Genomic DNA, 15,763 nt, shown 5'->3' with positions numbered 1-15,763 from the left:
TCGCTTACTCTGCAATACTGATTAGCTTCATTTTTGTTTATTGCTTCTTACTTTCCAAAGTAACCCAAGTAAACAAAATGCGTTTGCTGGCCGAGTAAATAAAGACTCAAATTAATAAATTCATTTCTCAATGTTTTATGAATAATAAGGGAAACTTGTACAGTCTGTTTTGTTTCAGGTTTCAGCTTCCTTGATATTTTATATGCCTTTATCATAGTTTATAATAAGATGACGTTCAAAGTGACCTCGCGGTTGAAAACAAAGAATCCTTCTTAACATATCTTCCCTTAGGAACTTGGAAAAAAACCATACGCAGCTTAACAAAAACTTTGCTTTCTTTTGCTTACTTTGAAAGCTTTGTATACATTTTCTCTCAATGGCGAACGAGCACGATTATTTGCTGCCAGTGCACGAGCAAGATGTAGGCGATCATCCGAATCGCGTCTCATGGAAACTGAAAAAGGTGCATTATATTCTTCTTTCTGTTGCTTTAATGGCTCTTGGTTTTTTTTTCTTAATGCCGTTTTTGACAAAGAAAGTAGGACCCAAACCAAAATATGCGGTGATGATGGTCTCTGATGGTAAGTTTATAGAAAAGAAACAAAAAGTAGGCTCAATTTTTTATGCTTGCGAAGTTAAAACCTCTTCTGACACTTGAATGGTTAGGAATGGGACCCGCTTCTTTATCCATGAGTCGTTCATTTGCTGAGTACATTTCTGGTGAAAAGAATTACATTCTTCCCCTTGACAAGCATTTAATTGGAAGTTCTAGAACAAAGTCTAGTTCAAGTCTCATTACGGACAGCGCTGCTGGTGCTACCGCCTTTTCTTGCGCTGCCAAAAGCTATAACGGAGCAGTCGGAGTTTTAGATGGTGGCAGAGCGTGTGGAACTATATTAGAGGCAGCAAAAGAAGCTGGCTATTTAACTGGTATGGTTGTTACCAGTAGAATTACGGACGCAACACCAGCTTCATTCTCTGCTCACGCTGCGAATCGCTTTATGCAAAGCTTAATTGCCGAGTATCAGGTAGGTATGGGTCCATTGGGACGCAGCACGGATTTGATGTTTGGAGGAGGCTTATGCTCTTTCCTTCCCAATTCAAGCTATCAATCCTGTCGTTCGGATGACTTGGACCTTTTGGAGTATGCGAAAGACAATCAAGAATTTAACATACTTTTGAACCGTACTGATTTTGATGATTCAGAAAAACATCAACTCCCTTTGTTAGGATTATTTGCAGACCATCACATGGACTACAATGTCGACAGGGATCCCAAGAGCCAACCGTCTCTTACCGAAATGGTTGAATCAGCTCTTGATACTCTCTATGAATCTTCTAAAGCTACTGGAAAAGGCTTTTTCTTGCTCATTGAAGGAAGTCGTATCGACATGGCTTCTCACAACAATGATCCTGTTGCTCATGTTCACGACGTGTTAGAGTATAATAGCGCTTTTCAAAAGGCTTCTGATTTTATAGAAAAGACTGGTGGAGTCTTGATATCTACTTCTGACCACGAAACAGGTGGATTAACCGTTGGTCGACAAATTACTCCGGAGTATCCTGAGTATCTGTGGAGGCCAGAAGTCCTTGCACGGGCGACCCATTCTTTTGAATACCTTGCGAGATCTATCATGACCCATGAAGAATCAGAACTTCGTTCTTTTATAGAAAGTGCCGTTTTCCCAGCTTTAGGAATAAAAAAACCCAGTCATAAGTGGGTGAACAGCCTTTATACTGCGAGATCGAATGTTTTTGAATTGATCAATCGTATGAGTCTCATCATTAGTGAACAAGCGCAAATTGGTTATACCACTCATGGTCATACAGCGGTAGACGTGAACGTCTATGGAAGCGGAGACGCTGTTCATAACATAAAAGGAAATTTAGAAAACATTGAGATTGGAGCATATTTGGAAAAATATTTAGGGCTTTCTTTAGACACGGTCACCTCAAAATTGACTGATGCTCCTATCTATGGCTCACCAGATCGTGGATTTAAGGCAGATGCTTTTGTACATGAAGTTTTGGAAAAACATCCGGAGATGAATATTAGTAACTTTGAAGATTACCTAACATCATCAGTCAAAAACGACCTTAATGCTGAGCTTTAAGTAATATTCTCTTTCAAGATCCGTTTGTTTCGGCATCTCATGACAGCGTTTGATAATTGACTTTTTACTACAATCTGCTATTTATATTCATGGCTATAATTTATTCTATCTGACCACAACTTAATATTACATGAAATGAACTCTAACTATTCGCTCTATTATTACTTGCTTTAATATTACGCTGATCAGCGTCCTTTATTGGCAAGATACCTCTTCCTGAGTATACAAGCTATAAAAATAAATATTTATTCCATTCATAGTGTTCAATCAAGAAAAATTCGATTAATCAGAAATTGAGCTTCACTAAATATGCTGGTCATACTTAGCCATAACTCGCAATTAGTTGATTGCCATTTTAGATTTTGTTTAATCATTCAAGTTAGACAAAGTATTTATTTATTTATGTGAAATTTCGTACATGATCCCCTTACACTTTTTCTATTTTAGAAATTTAGTGCGTTACTCTTAACGTAAGTCGTAAAACATATACCTCTTACCATAACCAAAAAAAAAAAACTGCCTTTATAGAACACTTAAAAGTTCTGAATTCATTGAGTTTATTTCATAGAACTTAATTCGAATGGATTTTTTCGAGGATAACAATCCGTTCGGGGACCAAAGCCCAAGTCGTTTGTCGGAATCTAATAAACATCCAGAAGGGCAATTAGCATTTGCAACAGAAAGGAATCAAAAAGAAAATGATGGAAATAGGGATTGGAATCTAAACGTGAGTTTAGAAGAGAAGGAAAGGAAAATCTCGTTCTTGAAAGATTTCAAAATTGAAGAGGATGATCTTCCCAATGCTATTTTCATAACAGGCGCCGTAAAAGCAGAACGAGGGGCTCATGTTGTCTACAATATTAAAGTAAATGTAAGTTTTCCTTCTTTTTTCGTACAGGAATGGAGTACTGGCTGAAAAGTAGAAACTAGACTAACGAACTAGAATTCTGAAGTACAGAGACGATACTCTGAATTTGCTTCTTTACGGGTGCAATTCGAAAGATTATATCCTACATGTCTAGTTCCTGTTTTGCCGGACAAGCATAAAGTAATGGATTATGTGTTTAATATTACAAAATCTCAGCGGACAATTCGTTTACTCGAAGAGCGAAAACGATTGCTCCAATCCTTTTTAAGAAGAGTTGCAGTACATCCAAAACTTGGAAAATCAGAGATATTTTACAAGTTTTTGAGCCGACGTGTGTCGTGGAATGATGTGTTGCAATCAGCTCCCATAAGCTTGCTTCCCAAGGATTTATTAAAAGTGAACCCAGAAAATCCAGCTTCAAATGAGAATGTTGATGCCTATTTGAAGCTTCCAGTACCTTCTAAAACATCTCTTCCTGTAGAATTTTATGACGAAGAAAGTCAAAACTATTTGTTACTCGAAGACTCTTTGAAACGGTATTCCATAAACCTTCAGGAGCACCTTTCTCGGTTCAACCGCGGTGTTTTTTCAATTTCTCAAATGTCTCTAGCCTATTCTAATCTAGGGGCGACCTTTAATGCCCTTTCGTTATCAGAATCTGGTGGACTAATGACCGTTTTGGAAAGTGTTGGACAAGCCAATGATCATACTTGCTTGTCAGGAATTGATTTCATACACGGAATGGTAGTGGATGTCATAGAACCACTTTCTGAGATTTCCAAATCCGCGAAGAGTATGCGACATATTATTATATTTCGTCGAATGAAATTTATTCAGAACGTGCTCGTGAATGATTTATTACGACGGAAAAAAGGACTACTTAAACTATTAGAACGACGAGAACAACAAGCAAGTCGGTTACAACAAGCGATTCATGAAAATAGCGAAGTTTTAGATGCTGAGACTCGCGATTTCTTGGAACCTTCGAATGCTGACCCGCATTTAGCATATAGTTCGGGACAGCAACAAGATTTCATAAACAATCGAGATCAGCCATTACTGTCAGAAAACAACGGAAGCTTTGCTCAAACGTTAGAAAACGAACATGAAGTTGACGAGCAAGTAGATTCCGAACGCATCCAAGAATATGCACGAGAGTTAGCAAACACGCATCATCAACAAGATGATGCAACCTCGCTAGAAACTTCTGTCTCTTCAGCTTTACTCCCTCGTACAGTTCGTGATGTGTTTGATCAGATTCGGTATGCCTTTAATGGGCTAACCGACAATAATGTGGAAACGAAGCGCCACAATTCCATGGGGAGGACATTGGAAAGTGTCCATCATTTAGAGAAGATGGCAGAGCTTACCAGTAAAGGTCTCGATTTCGTAACTACTTCTGTTGGATCAGAGTACGAGCGCTATAAAATCATTCACCAAGAGGATATGTCAAGGGTTTGCAACAAGATTGCGGATCGTCATATTGAATGGGCGGAAAGAAATATACGTGCATGGAAAAATATACGGCAGGATCTGTTTTCCAATCTCCTCTAAATCTACAAAGTTGAGTATTCCTCCCTGATATCTGAAAGCTTCGGTGAGTGATTTTCTAATAAAGTTTATCACATTTCTTAACCTGTACATGTTATGTTATGAATTTTTACACTTTTAGTTGACTGGTTATAATGTTTATGTTTAGTGCATGCTTGTTCACTCATTTGGCTATTTTTTCGATCCAATCTTCATGATTCTTATTAAGTTTTCTCTAATTTTTAATGAATATTATATAATTTCTAATTGCAGAATGTACATAATAGCGCTCACTTGGAATTCATTGCTGGAAATGTAACTATACCCAAATGTATCTATACATAAAGCTGACGGTATAGAAAGCATCATGACACAGCAATTAAGAGTATATGCATGTATAGGAGTTATTTCCATGAGACACGAGATACAATAGTAGTTTCAATCTCATCTTATGATTACTGCATGTGCACAATGGTTTGCGGGTACGATGTCGCTTTTTTTTTTTTGAAACTAAGTTATTATAAAGAAAGAAAAGAAAATCATTTGAAAGCTGTTGAGCTGAAGACTCTTACTTTCAATCATGAAAATATTCACTTCTTGTGATAGATATATATGTCATCAACGATTTTAGTGACTCCATGAAACTTGGCCTATTTGGGAAATAGAATTTTTTTGTTTTTACAGTTGTATTTTACTAGAAATATATAACTTTATTGACAATTTAGTACACTCTATGGATCGAATGCACTTTTTGGGATTTATAATACATTGGCAGTGAATTACAATCATTACCTACAAAAGCAATGAGGAAAGAGGATTCCAAGGCAGTATTAAATAAAATCTCTCTGTACTTTCACTGTCCAGGTTGCAATTCCTTGCCGAATTGGCCTATTACTCTTCCTTGTGGAGGAACAGTTTGTCGGGATTGTTTTCGAGATTCCTATACATATAGTGGTGCGAACGATCATATTACACTTGTACCTTCAAAGACATGTCTCTATAAACATCTACGACCTCATTATTCTGTTGAGACGGAGACAAAAGATGTCACGTTAGCCAAAGTGATCGATTGGATTCAATCCACTCAAGAGAAGCTTGAGCAGATGCAGACATCGCCATTGAATGATTCAATATACTCGGAAAATAGCAAAGAGGTAGTAGAGTTTTATACATCCAAGAATACCTCCTCAAAAACGCTATGGTCTGGAGTAAATATGAAAGAAGAAGCGATCCAAGACTCTCCAACGAATCGGTCAGATCTAAGTCTACCAGATATTCGAAAAGTTGATCCAAAACTTAACATACAAGAGGCCTTGTCAATAGAGTTGGAGTGTCAGATTTGTTTTGGTATGCTGTACGATCCAGTCGTGACACCATGTGGACATACTTTTTGTGGTCCTTGTATCATGCAAGCACTGACTCAATCGCCCCAATGCCCTACTTGTCGATCGCTACTTCCCTCTCCCGTAGTTTTGGAGCATGCGAAAAGTCGTTGTATAAGTGCCTTCCTTCAAGACTACTACCCGGTTCATTGGTTGGAGCGGCAAAAGAGCTGGGAAGAGGAGAAGGAGCAAGAGAGCTGGCTTCCTTTATTCATATGTATGGTGGCATATCCACGTATGCCTACATTTCTCCATATTTTTGAGCTTCGATATCACATCATGATAAAGAAATGTTTAGAATCATCAAAACGTTTTTGTATGGCAATGCCGTTGCGGCCTCACAATGATGGTCGCAACGAGCATCGTGAATTAAGGAACGCTCGAGGTCAGCGACTCTTTTGTTCAGAGTATGGAACAATTCTCGAGATTATGCAAGTAGAACCATTAATTGACGGCCGTAACTTAGTGGAGGCTCGAGGCTCGTATTCTGTCCGTATTATCGATTTTCGAGCTGATGGATTATTTCCTAGAGTGAAAATTGAGAAGCATTTTGACACACCCCTCCGAGCTACCCCTTTACAATTTCCGGAACCAGAGTATTTAATGATGTATGGGCATTTAAGCAATGAAGAGCTCGTCAATAGGGTCGATGATTTTTATATGAATGCGAGACGTACCTATGTTCATTGGGTAGTTCCCTTGATTGATATTAAAGCAGAAGCGCGTAACTCAATTTCCGATCTTTCTTACAAAATTACAAATCTCCTTCCTATTTCCGAGCTAGAGAAGACAAGGATCCTTCAGGTTGACAATCCAACCGATCGGCTGGTTCTTGTGTTGATTTGGCTTACACAACTTCAAAATAGCTGGTGGTACCGAATCGGAAGTGCCTGTACAATTGCATAGCAATATCAAATCTAATTTTGATCTTTAATTTTTGGGGATTCGCCTTATGCTTGTAGAACTGGCTTATCCAACACCTTTACCTCGTCCTACAAGTTTTAATTAGAAACGCAATGTTCATGGATCAGTCTTTTGTTCTTTTCTTTTTATGATATGACGACGTGGTTGCCGCTGTTTGGTATGAACACTTATTCTGTATTTGAAATAATGGATTTATCTCCTATGCTATTTATTATTCCTACGACTTTAATTTAAATTTTTCCCACTTGCGACTACATCGCTATTTTGCTTTTTCTTGATTGTTAGAAGATTTCCTAAGGAATCGACATGTTGTTACAAAATTCCTTACTCATTATACCGTCCATGTGGCCGTACATCTTACTGCTATGTCGATGAGCATGAAATAATGCTGTCTTAATATTGAATGAGTTATGAACCACACTCATTATGATGTTTGTGTCTACAGAATGATAGATGGTAAATTCTCGGATAGCACTTAGGCCAACTTTTGGCAAAAGCATTCTGTATATTCCTTAAATAAGAGGGAAAAGGTTTCATAGTTTTATAATATTTTGTTCTAGCTACCTTTAAATGATAGTTTACAGCATACGGTTTTTTGACTAAATCAAGTAGCTATTTTATTACTAGAATTTTTAGTTCTTTTAATCTGTAAGACGTTTATGTTAAAAACTTAAAACGATCGTTATCATGAAAGAATCAGCAAACTAACAAAATTTTCATTCTCTTATAAGGCAGCTTTTCACACTCTCGCTTCAGCCATTACTAAACTTTTTGGAGCCTTTCAAGAAAAGCCATGGAGGGATACAGTACTTACACAACTCCTTTAACTGCTAGATATGCTTCTCGTGAGATGTCTCACTTGTTTTCTCGGGAGAAGCGTATCAATACATGGAGACAACTTTGGTTGAATCTTGCTACGGCTGAGCAACGACTTGGTTTGACGCAAATAACTGATGAAGCTATTCAACAATTGAAGGATCATGTTAAAATCACAGCTCCAGAGTTCGAAACTGCAGCTCAAGAAGAAAAGCGTCAAAGACACGATGTTATGGCCCACATTTACACTTATGGTTTGGCTGCACCAGCCGCAGCCGGTATCATTCATTTGGGTGCTACGAGTTGCTTTGTTACAGACAACGCCGATTTAATTTTCTTGCGTGATGGTATGGACATTTTGATTCCCAAATTGGTTAATGTCATCCACCGCTTAAGCCAATGGAGCATGCGCTATAGAGATATTCCTACACTTGGCTTTACCCATTACCAACCTGCTCAACTTACAACAGTCGGTAAGCGTGCTACTCTTTGGATTCAGGAGTTATTGTGGGATTTGCGCAACTTCGTTCGCGCAAGAAACGACATTGGCTTCCGAGGAGTTAAAGGTACAACTGGTACTCAGGCTTCTTTCTTGGCTCTTTTTGACGGTGACCATGACAAGGTTGAAGAACTCGATGATCTTGTTGCTAAGCTCAGTGGCTTTGACAACGTTTATCCTGTAACTGGTCAAACTTATGATCGCAAGATCGACATTGATGTTCTTCAACCTTTGGCTTCTTTTGCTACTACTGCTCATAAAATTGCTACTGACATTCGTCTTCTCGCCAATTTGAAGGAAGTCGAGGAGCCCTTCGAAGCTGGTCAAATTGGTAGCTCTGCCATGGCCTACAAGAGAAACCCTATGCGTTGTGAGCGTATTTGCTCCCAGGCTCGTTACATTATGAACTTGATTCCTAATGCTCTTAATACTTTTTCTGTTCAATGGTTCGAGCGTACTTTGGATGATAGCTCCAACCGTCGTTCGCTTATCCCTGAAGCTTTCTTGTTTACTGACAGTGTAATGAAGATTCTTCTAAATGTTATTTCCGGTATGGTTATTTACCCCAAGGTTATTGAAAAGCATGTCAGAGCCGAGCTTCCCTTCATGGCTACTGAGAATATCATTATGGCTATGACAAAGCATGGCGCTAGCCGTCATGAATGCCATGAACAAATTCGTGTTTTATCTCATCAAGCAGGCCGTGTTGTAAAGGAAGAAGGTGGTGAGAATGACTTGATTGAACGAATCAAGAATACCGCTTACTTTACACCTATTCATAATGAATTGGATTCTTTGTTGGATGCTTCCACGTTTGTTGGACGTGCTCCTGAACAAACTGAGTCTTTTGTTAATAAGCATGTCGCTGCAGCCATCGAACCTTTCAAGCATATGATAACTGAAGAAAAGGTTGACCTTGCTGTATAAGTGAATTTTTGATATTCTCTAATTTTTCTCTCCTTTTTTTGACTACATAGTTATAATTCACATCTTAATATAATTTAATTTGAATTTACATATAAAAGCCTAAAGTAATGCAATCTGTTCTCACAAATGAAAGCGGCTTTCTGTAAATTTAAATTTGAGATTTCAAGACTCAAGAATGCTTTCTAAATCACGTAGAGACGCTTCTATTTTTGCGTTTTTTGTAGTGTTTACCTCAGCAGCTTCTGTGGAAGTGTTTACACCATAGGTATCTTTGTTGGTAGAATCATGATTGTTATGACAGGTCGAAGATACCACAGACTCAATAAACTCTTTTTTTCGTTCTTCATCAAGATCCAACGATTGGAGCTTTCTTAAAGCCTGCTCAATTTGATCGTTATGTTCTTTCAACGATCGCGTTTGAGAATCTTCATGTGCCAGTTGTTTTTCTAACAGCATAAGCAAAGATTCTCGTGCTTGATGAGGTCGATACTCATTGATCAGATGATGCATGTTGAGTAAGATAACTCGTATATTTTCAACTTTTTGAGGGAATTGCTCTGGAGCTTTGCCCATTATTCCCAATAGTTCTAAGAAATTAAGCATAAGTGAAGTTGATAAAAGCTGAAGTTCGTAGGCTCTTCGAGGAATTATGCTATTACCGTCAGACCTGGCGCTTGGTATAGATTTGGTTATAGACTCATCCTTATTTTCAACAGCAGAAGGTTCCGAACCATCAGCAGTTTTTATTACAGTTCCTTGATCCTCATTCATTTCCTGTCCTTCTAAAGAATTTTCACCTTCGTTTGGCTGACTTGTATCGACATCCTTGAATTGAGAGGTACCATCATCGAATTGATGAAGGCCGGCATGTCCATAACCATAGACAATCCCACTCTTCGGATCATATTCCACTGTTTCTATTTTATCTTCTTCGTCTTGTAACCCTTTATACAATTGAGTGATTCCAAAGTCTTGCAAAGAAGGTATTACATTTTCGAGCTAATCCATCCACAATTAGAAATCGTCCACAAGCAAATAGGGAACAAATACACTTACCCTCCAAGTATCTCCAAACATCATATAAGTCCCAGAAGTAGGACAAGCAGGCACCTTAAAAACCTCTGCCAGTTTTTTGTCTTCTTCTAATGTTCCATCCTCACCTTCAGCAGCTTCATTTCCATCTTTTCTTATGAACCTTTGTTTTACCCGCTCTAGGTTTTCCTTTGTGAAAAGCTTATAATACAGCGGCGGTGGTGGAAACGCTGAAAACAATTGTGTACCTTCTGGTCCTTGCATCTTCTACGAAAACTGCTTCTTTAAATATCTATTCCTTTCGCTAAAATATATTGAATTTGTTAAAGGGCATTAATAGTCAATGTCATTACTCGCACGTTAACTGAAAGTCTAACAATGCTAGGTGTGGAAACAAAAATTAGGCACAGGTAATGTTTAACGTTCAAGCCTTCTTCATAAGACGTATACAAAGGTTCATTTATCTTGAAAAACTCAATAGAGAAAAACAATATATATATATATATATATATTAGAAGAGGAAATATCTTCAGAGCTAGGCGTTTTCAGTCTTTGTAAAAAATTATAGAATCGAGGAGTTATCGAGGTTTGAATCATATTACGATTGGTTCGTGAAAAGTATACCGATATTTGCTACGTTTCCTGTTTGTTTACTGTTACTTTCAAAAAAAAAAAAAAAAAAAAGCAAGCAAGTGAGTGCAGGAAAGACTCAATAAAAGGGCTTAAAACTGGATCTTAAAGAGCTTCTTTTCTATCTTCAATTGCTCAACTCTGATTCACATTTATCTTGTTACCTTTTTCTCGCATGGGATTAAAAAGAAGCGAAAAGACGTTCTTGGGCCTTTCTTTCTGTTTTACCGTTAAAATACTAATTATTTATATGTTTAATGATTAATTTTTTTGGATATTGCAAAAGGTAAATACTTGAAAATAAGATTTTAGCGAACGTCCATATACAAATAAGCAAGGAAATGGATTTGTCTTTGAGGATGTTTCAATCCATTCTTGTGTAAAAAATAAAGGCAATAAGTGATAACAATGTTTAAACTATAAATCAAAGGATCGAAGAAATACATCCGTACGAAACTTCCCAGTTTCCAGAGGGATAGATCCAATTTATCAACATATGAAAAGTGAAAAAAAAAAAATCAAATTAATCTAGATACAAAGGAAAAAAATTATCACACTTTCTATAAATTATCAAAGGGAGTTTTTATAGAGCTATCATAATACTAAATATTAATGTACATTTTCAAACATCTGATTCCTTGTTTCCTTATTCTCTACTCCACTCTCTTAATTTTAGAGAGCAAAGAACTAAAAATCGTCCATTTTTTATTTTTTTATTGATTTTTCATTCCTCTGAAACAACTTCTCTCGAAGGATCATGTTCATCATAATTATGCAGCCTTGATCCTACCATATAAAGATCATCACGGATGCCCTGGGACCATTTACTGCTCAGTTCTGCCAAACGGCGGCAGATTACTGCTAAAACAGCAAATCCTAAAAACATTGGATGCATCATACGATAAAAGTCCGTCTTCGAAAACATAGGAAGGACTGAAGACAAGAAAGGATACGTCAAGTAAGTAAGCAAACTTGGGAAAGTAACCGCCAACATTAATCCACCAGTAAAGGGTAATATGTACGCAGTCATCAGTTCATGAATATGGGGACCACCGTTTACATCACGTCGGACTTCTCTTAGAGCTCTAGTTAAAGCCCGGTCTTCATTAGAGGATGCTATGCAATACAGGATACGAACCACGAATAATCCTATAATCCAGCTTTGCAATGCATCCACAGTTAAAGAGCCTTTATTAAACAGCGATCTAAATGGTATAAAGACATACAATTCCCAAACTGCACCAGTCAAGATAGGAAGAACGATAATAGCGAAAAAATACAGTGTTCCCAATTTAACATAGCTGATCAAACCACGCTTTACGTTTTCTATTCTCGCGTTTTGACTGAATCGTTTAATACTGTCCGTGTGACTAGTAAGGAAATAGATTGAATAGATAGGGAAAACCAGAGAGCAAAAACCAATGATGTATGTATACAAGTCATGTTCGAAAGCAGCGGGAAAAATTGTCTTATATAAGACACGTCCGAGCGATAAGGGGAAAAATACCAAGGATACAGTCGTTATAATTGATACTAACCAACAGAAAAAAAGCAAAGCAATTAATCGTTTATAAAAGTATGGTGGTGCATACGCAGTCGTATATTCTGAGCTTTCTTCAACCTTTTCCTTTTTCTCAGGAAGTTGATAACCATCCTCCGTTATAGGGATTAACATAGCACCTGGACGAACGGGAACGACATCTTTCGATGGGCATCTTAGAAAACATCCATCAAATATTAATTGGTCTTTCATATCCTTCTCTTTGCTCTTCTGATCATCAGAATCGGACTCACCATCAACTACCTGTGGTTTACTGAACAATCTTCCTAATATTGATAGTTTCTTCCCGGGATAATATCCCTCTTCATCCCTGTATCGTTTACCCATTACATAGGACGATAATCGTAAACCTCTACACAGAATACTTATCAGTGAGCGCCAAAGAAAACGCGTTAAGTCCATTGGCTTGAAAAGCTTAATACTGACATGTATTAAAACCTGTAAAGCCAACAAATCAATGGGTGCCTCAAAAACAACGGGTTTGGTTGTAAATTTTAACGGAAACACCATACCCGTCATCTTCAGAATGTGGATAACGCTACCGACACATCCCAGTATGAAACTGAAGTAAAGGATTGCACTAAATCCAATTTTCTTTAACTGAAGAAGCATGGGTTTCTCCAATATTTCTCGAATTGGGTGAAATTGTGGATCATTGGGGTCTCTCAAGAAGAAGAGAACTCCAGGGCGAACAATTTTTCGAATCATTGATATAAACACGGCGAACTCAAACATAAAGGTTATACCAATAAACCATGCAAAGAAGGTTCCAGGGAATGGATGGTCCGACATAACATAAAAGAGAGTTTCTAAAGTCATGTTTTGAAAGGTTCCAATCAAGCAAAGATTTAACAAAATACCACAAAATATAGGAAAAGTAACTAATTCGATAGAAAATATGATGCTAAATTTTACTATAGAACCGCATTGACGTAGACCTTCGCGAAATGCAAGCTCGACGTTTCGAATTTGAGGATCCTTAAATAGAAATTGTTTCCTGTTCAAGTACGATATTCCAAGGGAAGAAAACAAACTGTATCCGACCATCAATGTGAAGATGCGATCAACAGGTCGTGTAGAGTAGTTTTGAACGAAGTCCTTCAATAATTTGGCAAACATATGAGAAACACGAAAGACAGGGAATAAGGAAAATGTTTCTATAAATTGGTTTTGCAACATACTTATCCGCTGTGCAAGAATACCATTGCCATCACTTAAAGAAGGGTAGACTTTATCTTGAAAGAAGGCTGTGCAAATTTGGAATACTTGATCGTAAGACATACTGAATAAACTTGATACACCAACAGAATTTCCAAACGTAGATACCCCGGGAAGTTTGAAAAGCAACTTTGACAGGTTAAAGAGGCCTCCAAGCGTCCAATCCGAAACCGTCCGTAATATAACCCAGCAAAACGCTAAAACAACTGTAGGACGTTGAACGAAGAAAATTGTCCATTCCACGAAAATTCTTCCAGTCACATAAGGCACGCCAACAACAACGGTCAAAAACATGGATACAACGAAAGCGATCACAAAGCAATTTTGCAAAAATCCTAAAATTGGACCGCGGAGACCAAGGAACTCAAATATCCCATCAAAGTCATCGGCATCATCAGCATGTGCAATTTGAGCAGCACGTGCAGCAGCATTAACGTCCTCATCTGCTACAACTTCATTTTGTGCTTCCATAACAGCATTCCTCACAGCACGATTTTCAATGTCACGGATATTGCCAATAACTTGTGGTTCTTCTCGAGCTTCGCCGACTCTCTCAGGAGATTCAGGTGCATGGTTATCTTCGTTTTCAGAATCTGAAGAAGTTGGGGAGTTCGTTGAGGAATCAGCAGCAGGTTGATTTAGATTATTGATGTTATCTGACTCATTTAAATTTGTAGAGGATGCGTGAGAATGAGGGCCAGATCCGGGAATGGGCTGAATACGATTATAGCCCATATTATCGATTCCATCAAGAGGCCTTTGAGGTGCAAACGGGTTCACTCTTGGAAACTGATCGTTATCCATTAGATCGTCATCGGTATTCCTAGCAGGAACATTAACCATGGAATTAGCAGCATCGCGAATATTATTTTCAAGCAAAGCAAAGCGACGACGAGCACGATCAAGTTCTTCAATTCTACCATTGCGTTGTAGCTCTTCATTACGTTGAAGTTGACGCTCACGCAAATGATCCATTACAACAGCAAGCCTTTGGCGAGCTTCTTGAACTTCACGCATGTTTTGCGCAGCAGCTTGGTTGTTCTCATCAAGGTTATTAAACTGTTGTCCTTGAAGCTCATCAACCACATGAACTGCATTCTGCAAAACCCATTCACGAACAAGAAACGCAGTAATTAAGACAAATGTCACAGCGAATGTTAGAACCTGTCCCTGAGCTGTACTTGCAATTAACATATTCAATCGAGGTATAGATGTAATCGAAGAAATGGATTCAAAGTAACCAGGAGTTCTTTGACCATGGATTGCAGTGCCACTTGCGGATGCAAAGGTATAAGCATCTCCTAGCTTCAAATTTAAACTCCAAACATATTGTAATATTAAAGGAAGTAAAATGGTCCAACAAAACAATGCCAATAAAACCCTAGAAATAAAAAGCAACTTCCTTTTCATAGTCACAACAACCTTCTTACAAAGCACAAAAAAGGGAATGGATTGGGGCATTGTATCCGAGTAAACTGATCGCATTAGTAACTTGTACAGAGGTTTTCTCTACCAATTATAGATACATACTTTTGGTAAATCTAAATTGGGATTTACAAAGCTCGCAATGTTTCTTTTTACTGTGAGCTAACCATTCCACCAGACTATAATTGACATGTGTTAACTCGAATCCACTCACTATCTAAATTCCCAAACATACCATTCTTGATGAACATAACGAATACTTCCTGTGCATTTACTAGCCGTATTAGCCTAAAGGCTCTTGAACGGTTTTCCCTTACATACCAAGGATGAAATAATGGTGAATCTTCGGTTCCTTCACACCGACAAACCCGACAAATCTCTTCATCCAAGTTCATTTTTGTATTTGGGTCCAATGGACAACAATACGCCTTAAAATGACCCTTATAAGCAAGAATCGCTACAGATAGCGGGACGAATTATGGCGACTGTGTTTGGGTGAAGGCAAACTTGTCTGAGTATACATTCTTTTCAGCTCACGATAACGAATCCTTACGAAGTCTCCTTATTCTCAAATGGTAGAATAAACAAAAAATCATATTGCTTTAATTACTCAGTTTAGTGATGGTAAAGCTTTTCAAGCATAGAAGAGATTGTAAGAAATAAAACAAAACGTAAGTAGTAAATTCATTTCTCAATCTACAATGTCTAGTCTACTATTGAAAGTTGCGATTTGTAAATGAAATGCTATAGTCACAGGATATTGAATACTCCATGGAAAGTAGAAACTATGATTTGTGGATTTGCAAAATTATCTTTAGGATGCCTATGCTAGAAGAG

At 37.8% G+C, this 15,763-nt stretch overlaps 6 protein-coding genes across 6 annotated transcripts; 4 read left to right on the top strand and 2 right to left on the bottom strand.

The window, feature by feature from the left end:
* The first annotated feature begins 245 nt into the window (after positions 1 to 245).
* Positions 246 to 2,539, top strand: SPOG_01142 (vacuolar membrane alkaline phosphatase). The gene is made up of 2 exons (XM_013169414.1): positions 246 to 581; positions 667 to 2,539. The coding sequence occupies exons 1-2, from the start codon at positions 377 to 379 to the stop codon at positions 2,112 to 2,114; spliced, it is 1,653 nt and encodes a 550-aa protein (XP_013024868.1). The 5' UTR covers positions 246 to 376; the 3' UTR covers positions 2,115 to 2,539.
* A 54-nt stretch (positions 2,540 to 2,593) lies between these two features.
* On the top strand, positions 2,594 to 4,802 carry SPOG_01141 (sorting nexin Snx41). The gene is made up of 2 exons (XM_013169413.1): positions 2,594 to 2,985; positions 3,058 to 4,802. Exons 1-2 carry the CDS (start codon positions 2,695 to 2,697, stop codon positions 4,534 to 4,536), a joined length of 1,770 nt encoding a protein of 589 aa, XP_013024867.1. The 5' UTR covers positions 2,594 to 2,694; the 3' UTR covers positions 4,537 to 4,802.
* A 204-nt stretch (positions 4,803 to 5,006) lies between these two features.
* On the top strand, positions 5,007 to 7,409 carry SPOG_01140 (ubiquitin-protein ligase E3). The gene has a single exon (XM_013169412.1). It carries the CDS (start codon positions 5,316 to 5,318, stop codon positions 6,798 to 6,800), a length of 1,485 nt encoding a protein of 494 aa, XP_013024866.1. The 5' UTR covers positions 5,007 to 5,315; the 3' UTR covers positions 6,801 to 7,409.
* A 117-nt stretch (positions 7,410 to 7,526) lies between these two features.
* Positions 7,527 to 9,195, top strand: SPOG_01139 (adenylosuccinate lyase Ade8). The gene has a single exon (XM_013169411.1). The coding sequence runs from the start codon at positions 7,612 to 7,614 to the stop codon at positions 9,058 to 9,060; it is 1,449 nt and encodes a 482-aa protein (XP_013024865.1). The 5' UTR covers positions 7,527 to 7,611; the 3' UTR covers positions 9,061 to 9,195.
* SPOG_01138 (mediator complex subunit Med7) lies at positions 9,087 to 10,617 on the bottom strand. The gene is made up of 2 exons (XM_013169410.1): positions 10,117 to 10,617; positions 9,087 to 10,059 (listed from the first exon to the last, which is right to left on the bottom strand). Exons 1-2 carry the CDS (start codon positions 10,354 to 10,356, stop codon positions 9,223 to 9,225), a joined length of 1,077 nt encoding a protein of 358 aa, XP_013024864.1. The 5' UTR covers positions 10,357 to 10,617; the 3' UTR covers positions 9,087 to 9,222.
* A 624-nt stretch (positions 10,618 to 11,241) lies between these two features.
* SPOG_01137 (ER-localized ubiquitin ligase Doa10) lies at positions 11,242 to 15,414 on the bottom strand. The gene is made up of 4 exons (XM_013169409.1): positions 15,248 to 15,414; positions 15,162 to 15,200; positions 15,032 to 15,105; positions 11,242 to 14,976 (listed from the first exon to the last, which is right to left on the bottom strand). Exons 1-4 carry the CDS (start codon positions 15,319 to 15,321, stop codon positions 11,447 to 11,449), a joined length of 3,717 nt encoding a protein of 1,238 aa, XP_013024863.1. The 5' UTR covers positions 15,322 to 15,414; the 3' UTR covers positions 11,242 to 11,446.
* Positions 15,415 to 15,763: the final 349 nt, after the last annotated feature.

The sequence above is a fragment of the Schizosaccharomyces cryophilus genome, assembly GCF_000004155.1.
Source record: "Schizosaccharomyces cryophilus OY26 unplaced genomic scaffold supercont4.6, whole genome shotgun sequence".
Lineage (NCBI taxonomy): Eukaryota > Fungi > Ascomycota > Schizosaccharomycetes > Schizosaccharomycetales > Schizosaccharomycetaceae > Schizosaccharomyces > Schizosaccharomyces cryophilus.
Note: the sequence above shows the minus strand (reverse complement) of the source record. Positions and strands in the feature narration are given on the sequence as shown.

Coding starts and splice junctions, on each gene's coding strand:
- SPOG_01140 (XM_013169412.1), top strand. CDS start 5,316: ATGAGGAAAGAGGATTCCAAGGCAGTATTAAATAAAATCTCTCTGTAC.
- SPOG_01137 (XM_013169409.1), bottom strand. CDS start 15,321: ATGAACTTGGATGAAGAGATTTGTCGGGTTTGTCGGTGTGAAGGAACC. Junction 15,201..15,247: donor TCACCATTATTTCATCCTTG/GTATGTAAGGGA, acceptor TAATACGGCTAG/TAAATGCACAGGAAGTATTC. Junction 14,977..15,031: donor CCAATTTAGATTTACCAAAA/GTATGTATCTAT, acceptor TAATGCGATCAG/TTTACTCGGATACAATGCCC.
- SPOG_01139 (XM_013169411.1), top strand. CDS start 7,612: ATGGAGGGATACAGTACTTACACAACTCCTTTAACTGCTAGATATGCT.
- SPOG_01142 (XM_013169414.1), top strand. CDS start 377: ATGGCGAACGAGCACGATTATTTGCTGCCAGTGCACGAGCAAGATGTA. Junction 582..666: donor GGTGATGATGGTCTCTGATG/GTAAGTTTATAG, acceptor TTGAATGGTTAG/GAATGGGACCCGCTTCTTTA.
- SPOG_01141 (XM_013169413.1), top strand. CDS start 2,695: ATGGATTTTTTCGAGGATAACAATCCGTTCGGGGACCAAAGCCCAAGT. Junction 2,986..3,057: donor TCTACAATATTAAAGTAAAT/GTAAGTTTTCCT, acceptor CTAACGAACTAG/AATTCTGAAGTACAGAGACG.
- SPOG_01138 (XM_013169410.1), bottom strand. CDS start 10,356: ATGCAAGGACCAGAAGGTACACAATTGTTTTCAGCGTTTCCACCACCG. Junction 10,060..10,116: donor TGTTTGGAGATACTTGGAGG/GTAAGTGTATTT, acceptor TGGATGGATTAG/CTCGAAAATGTAATACCTTC.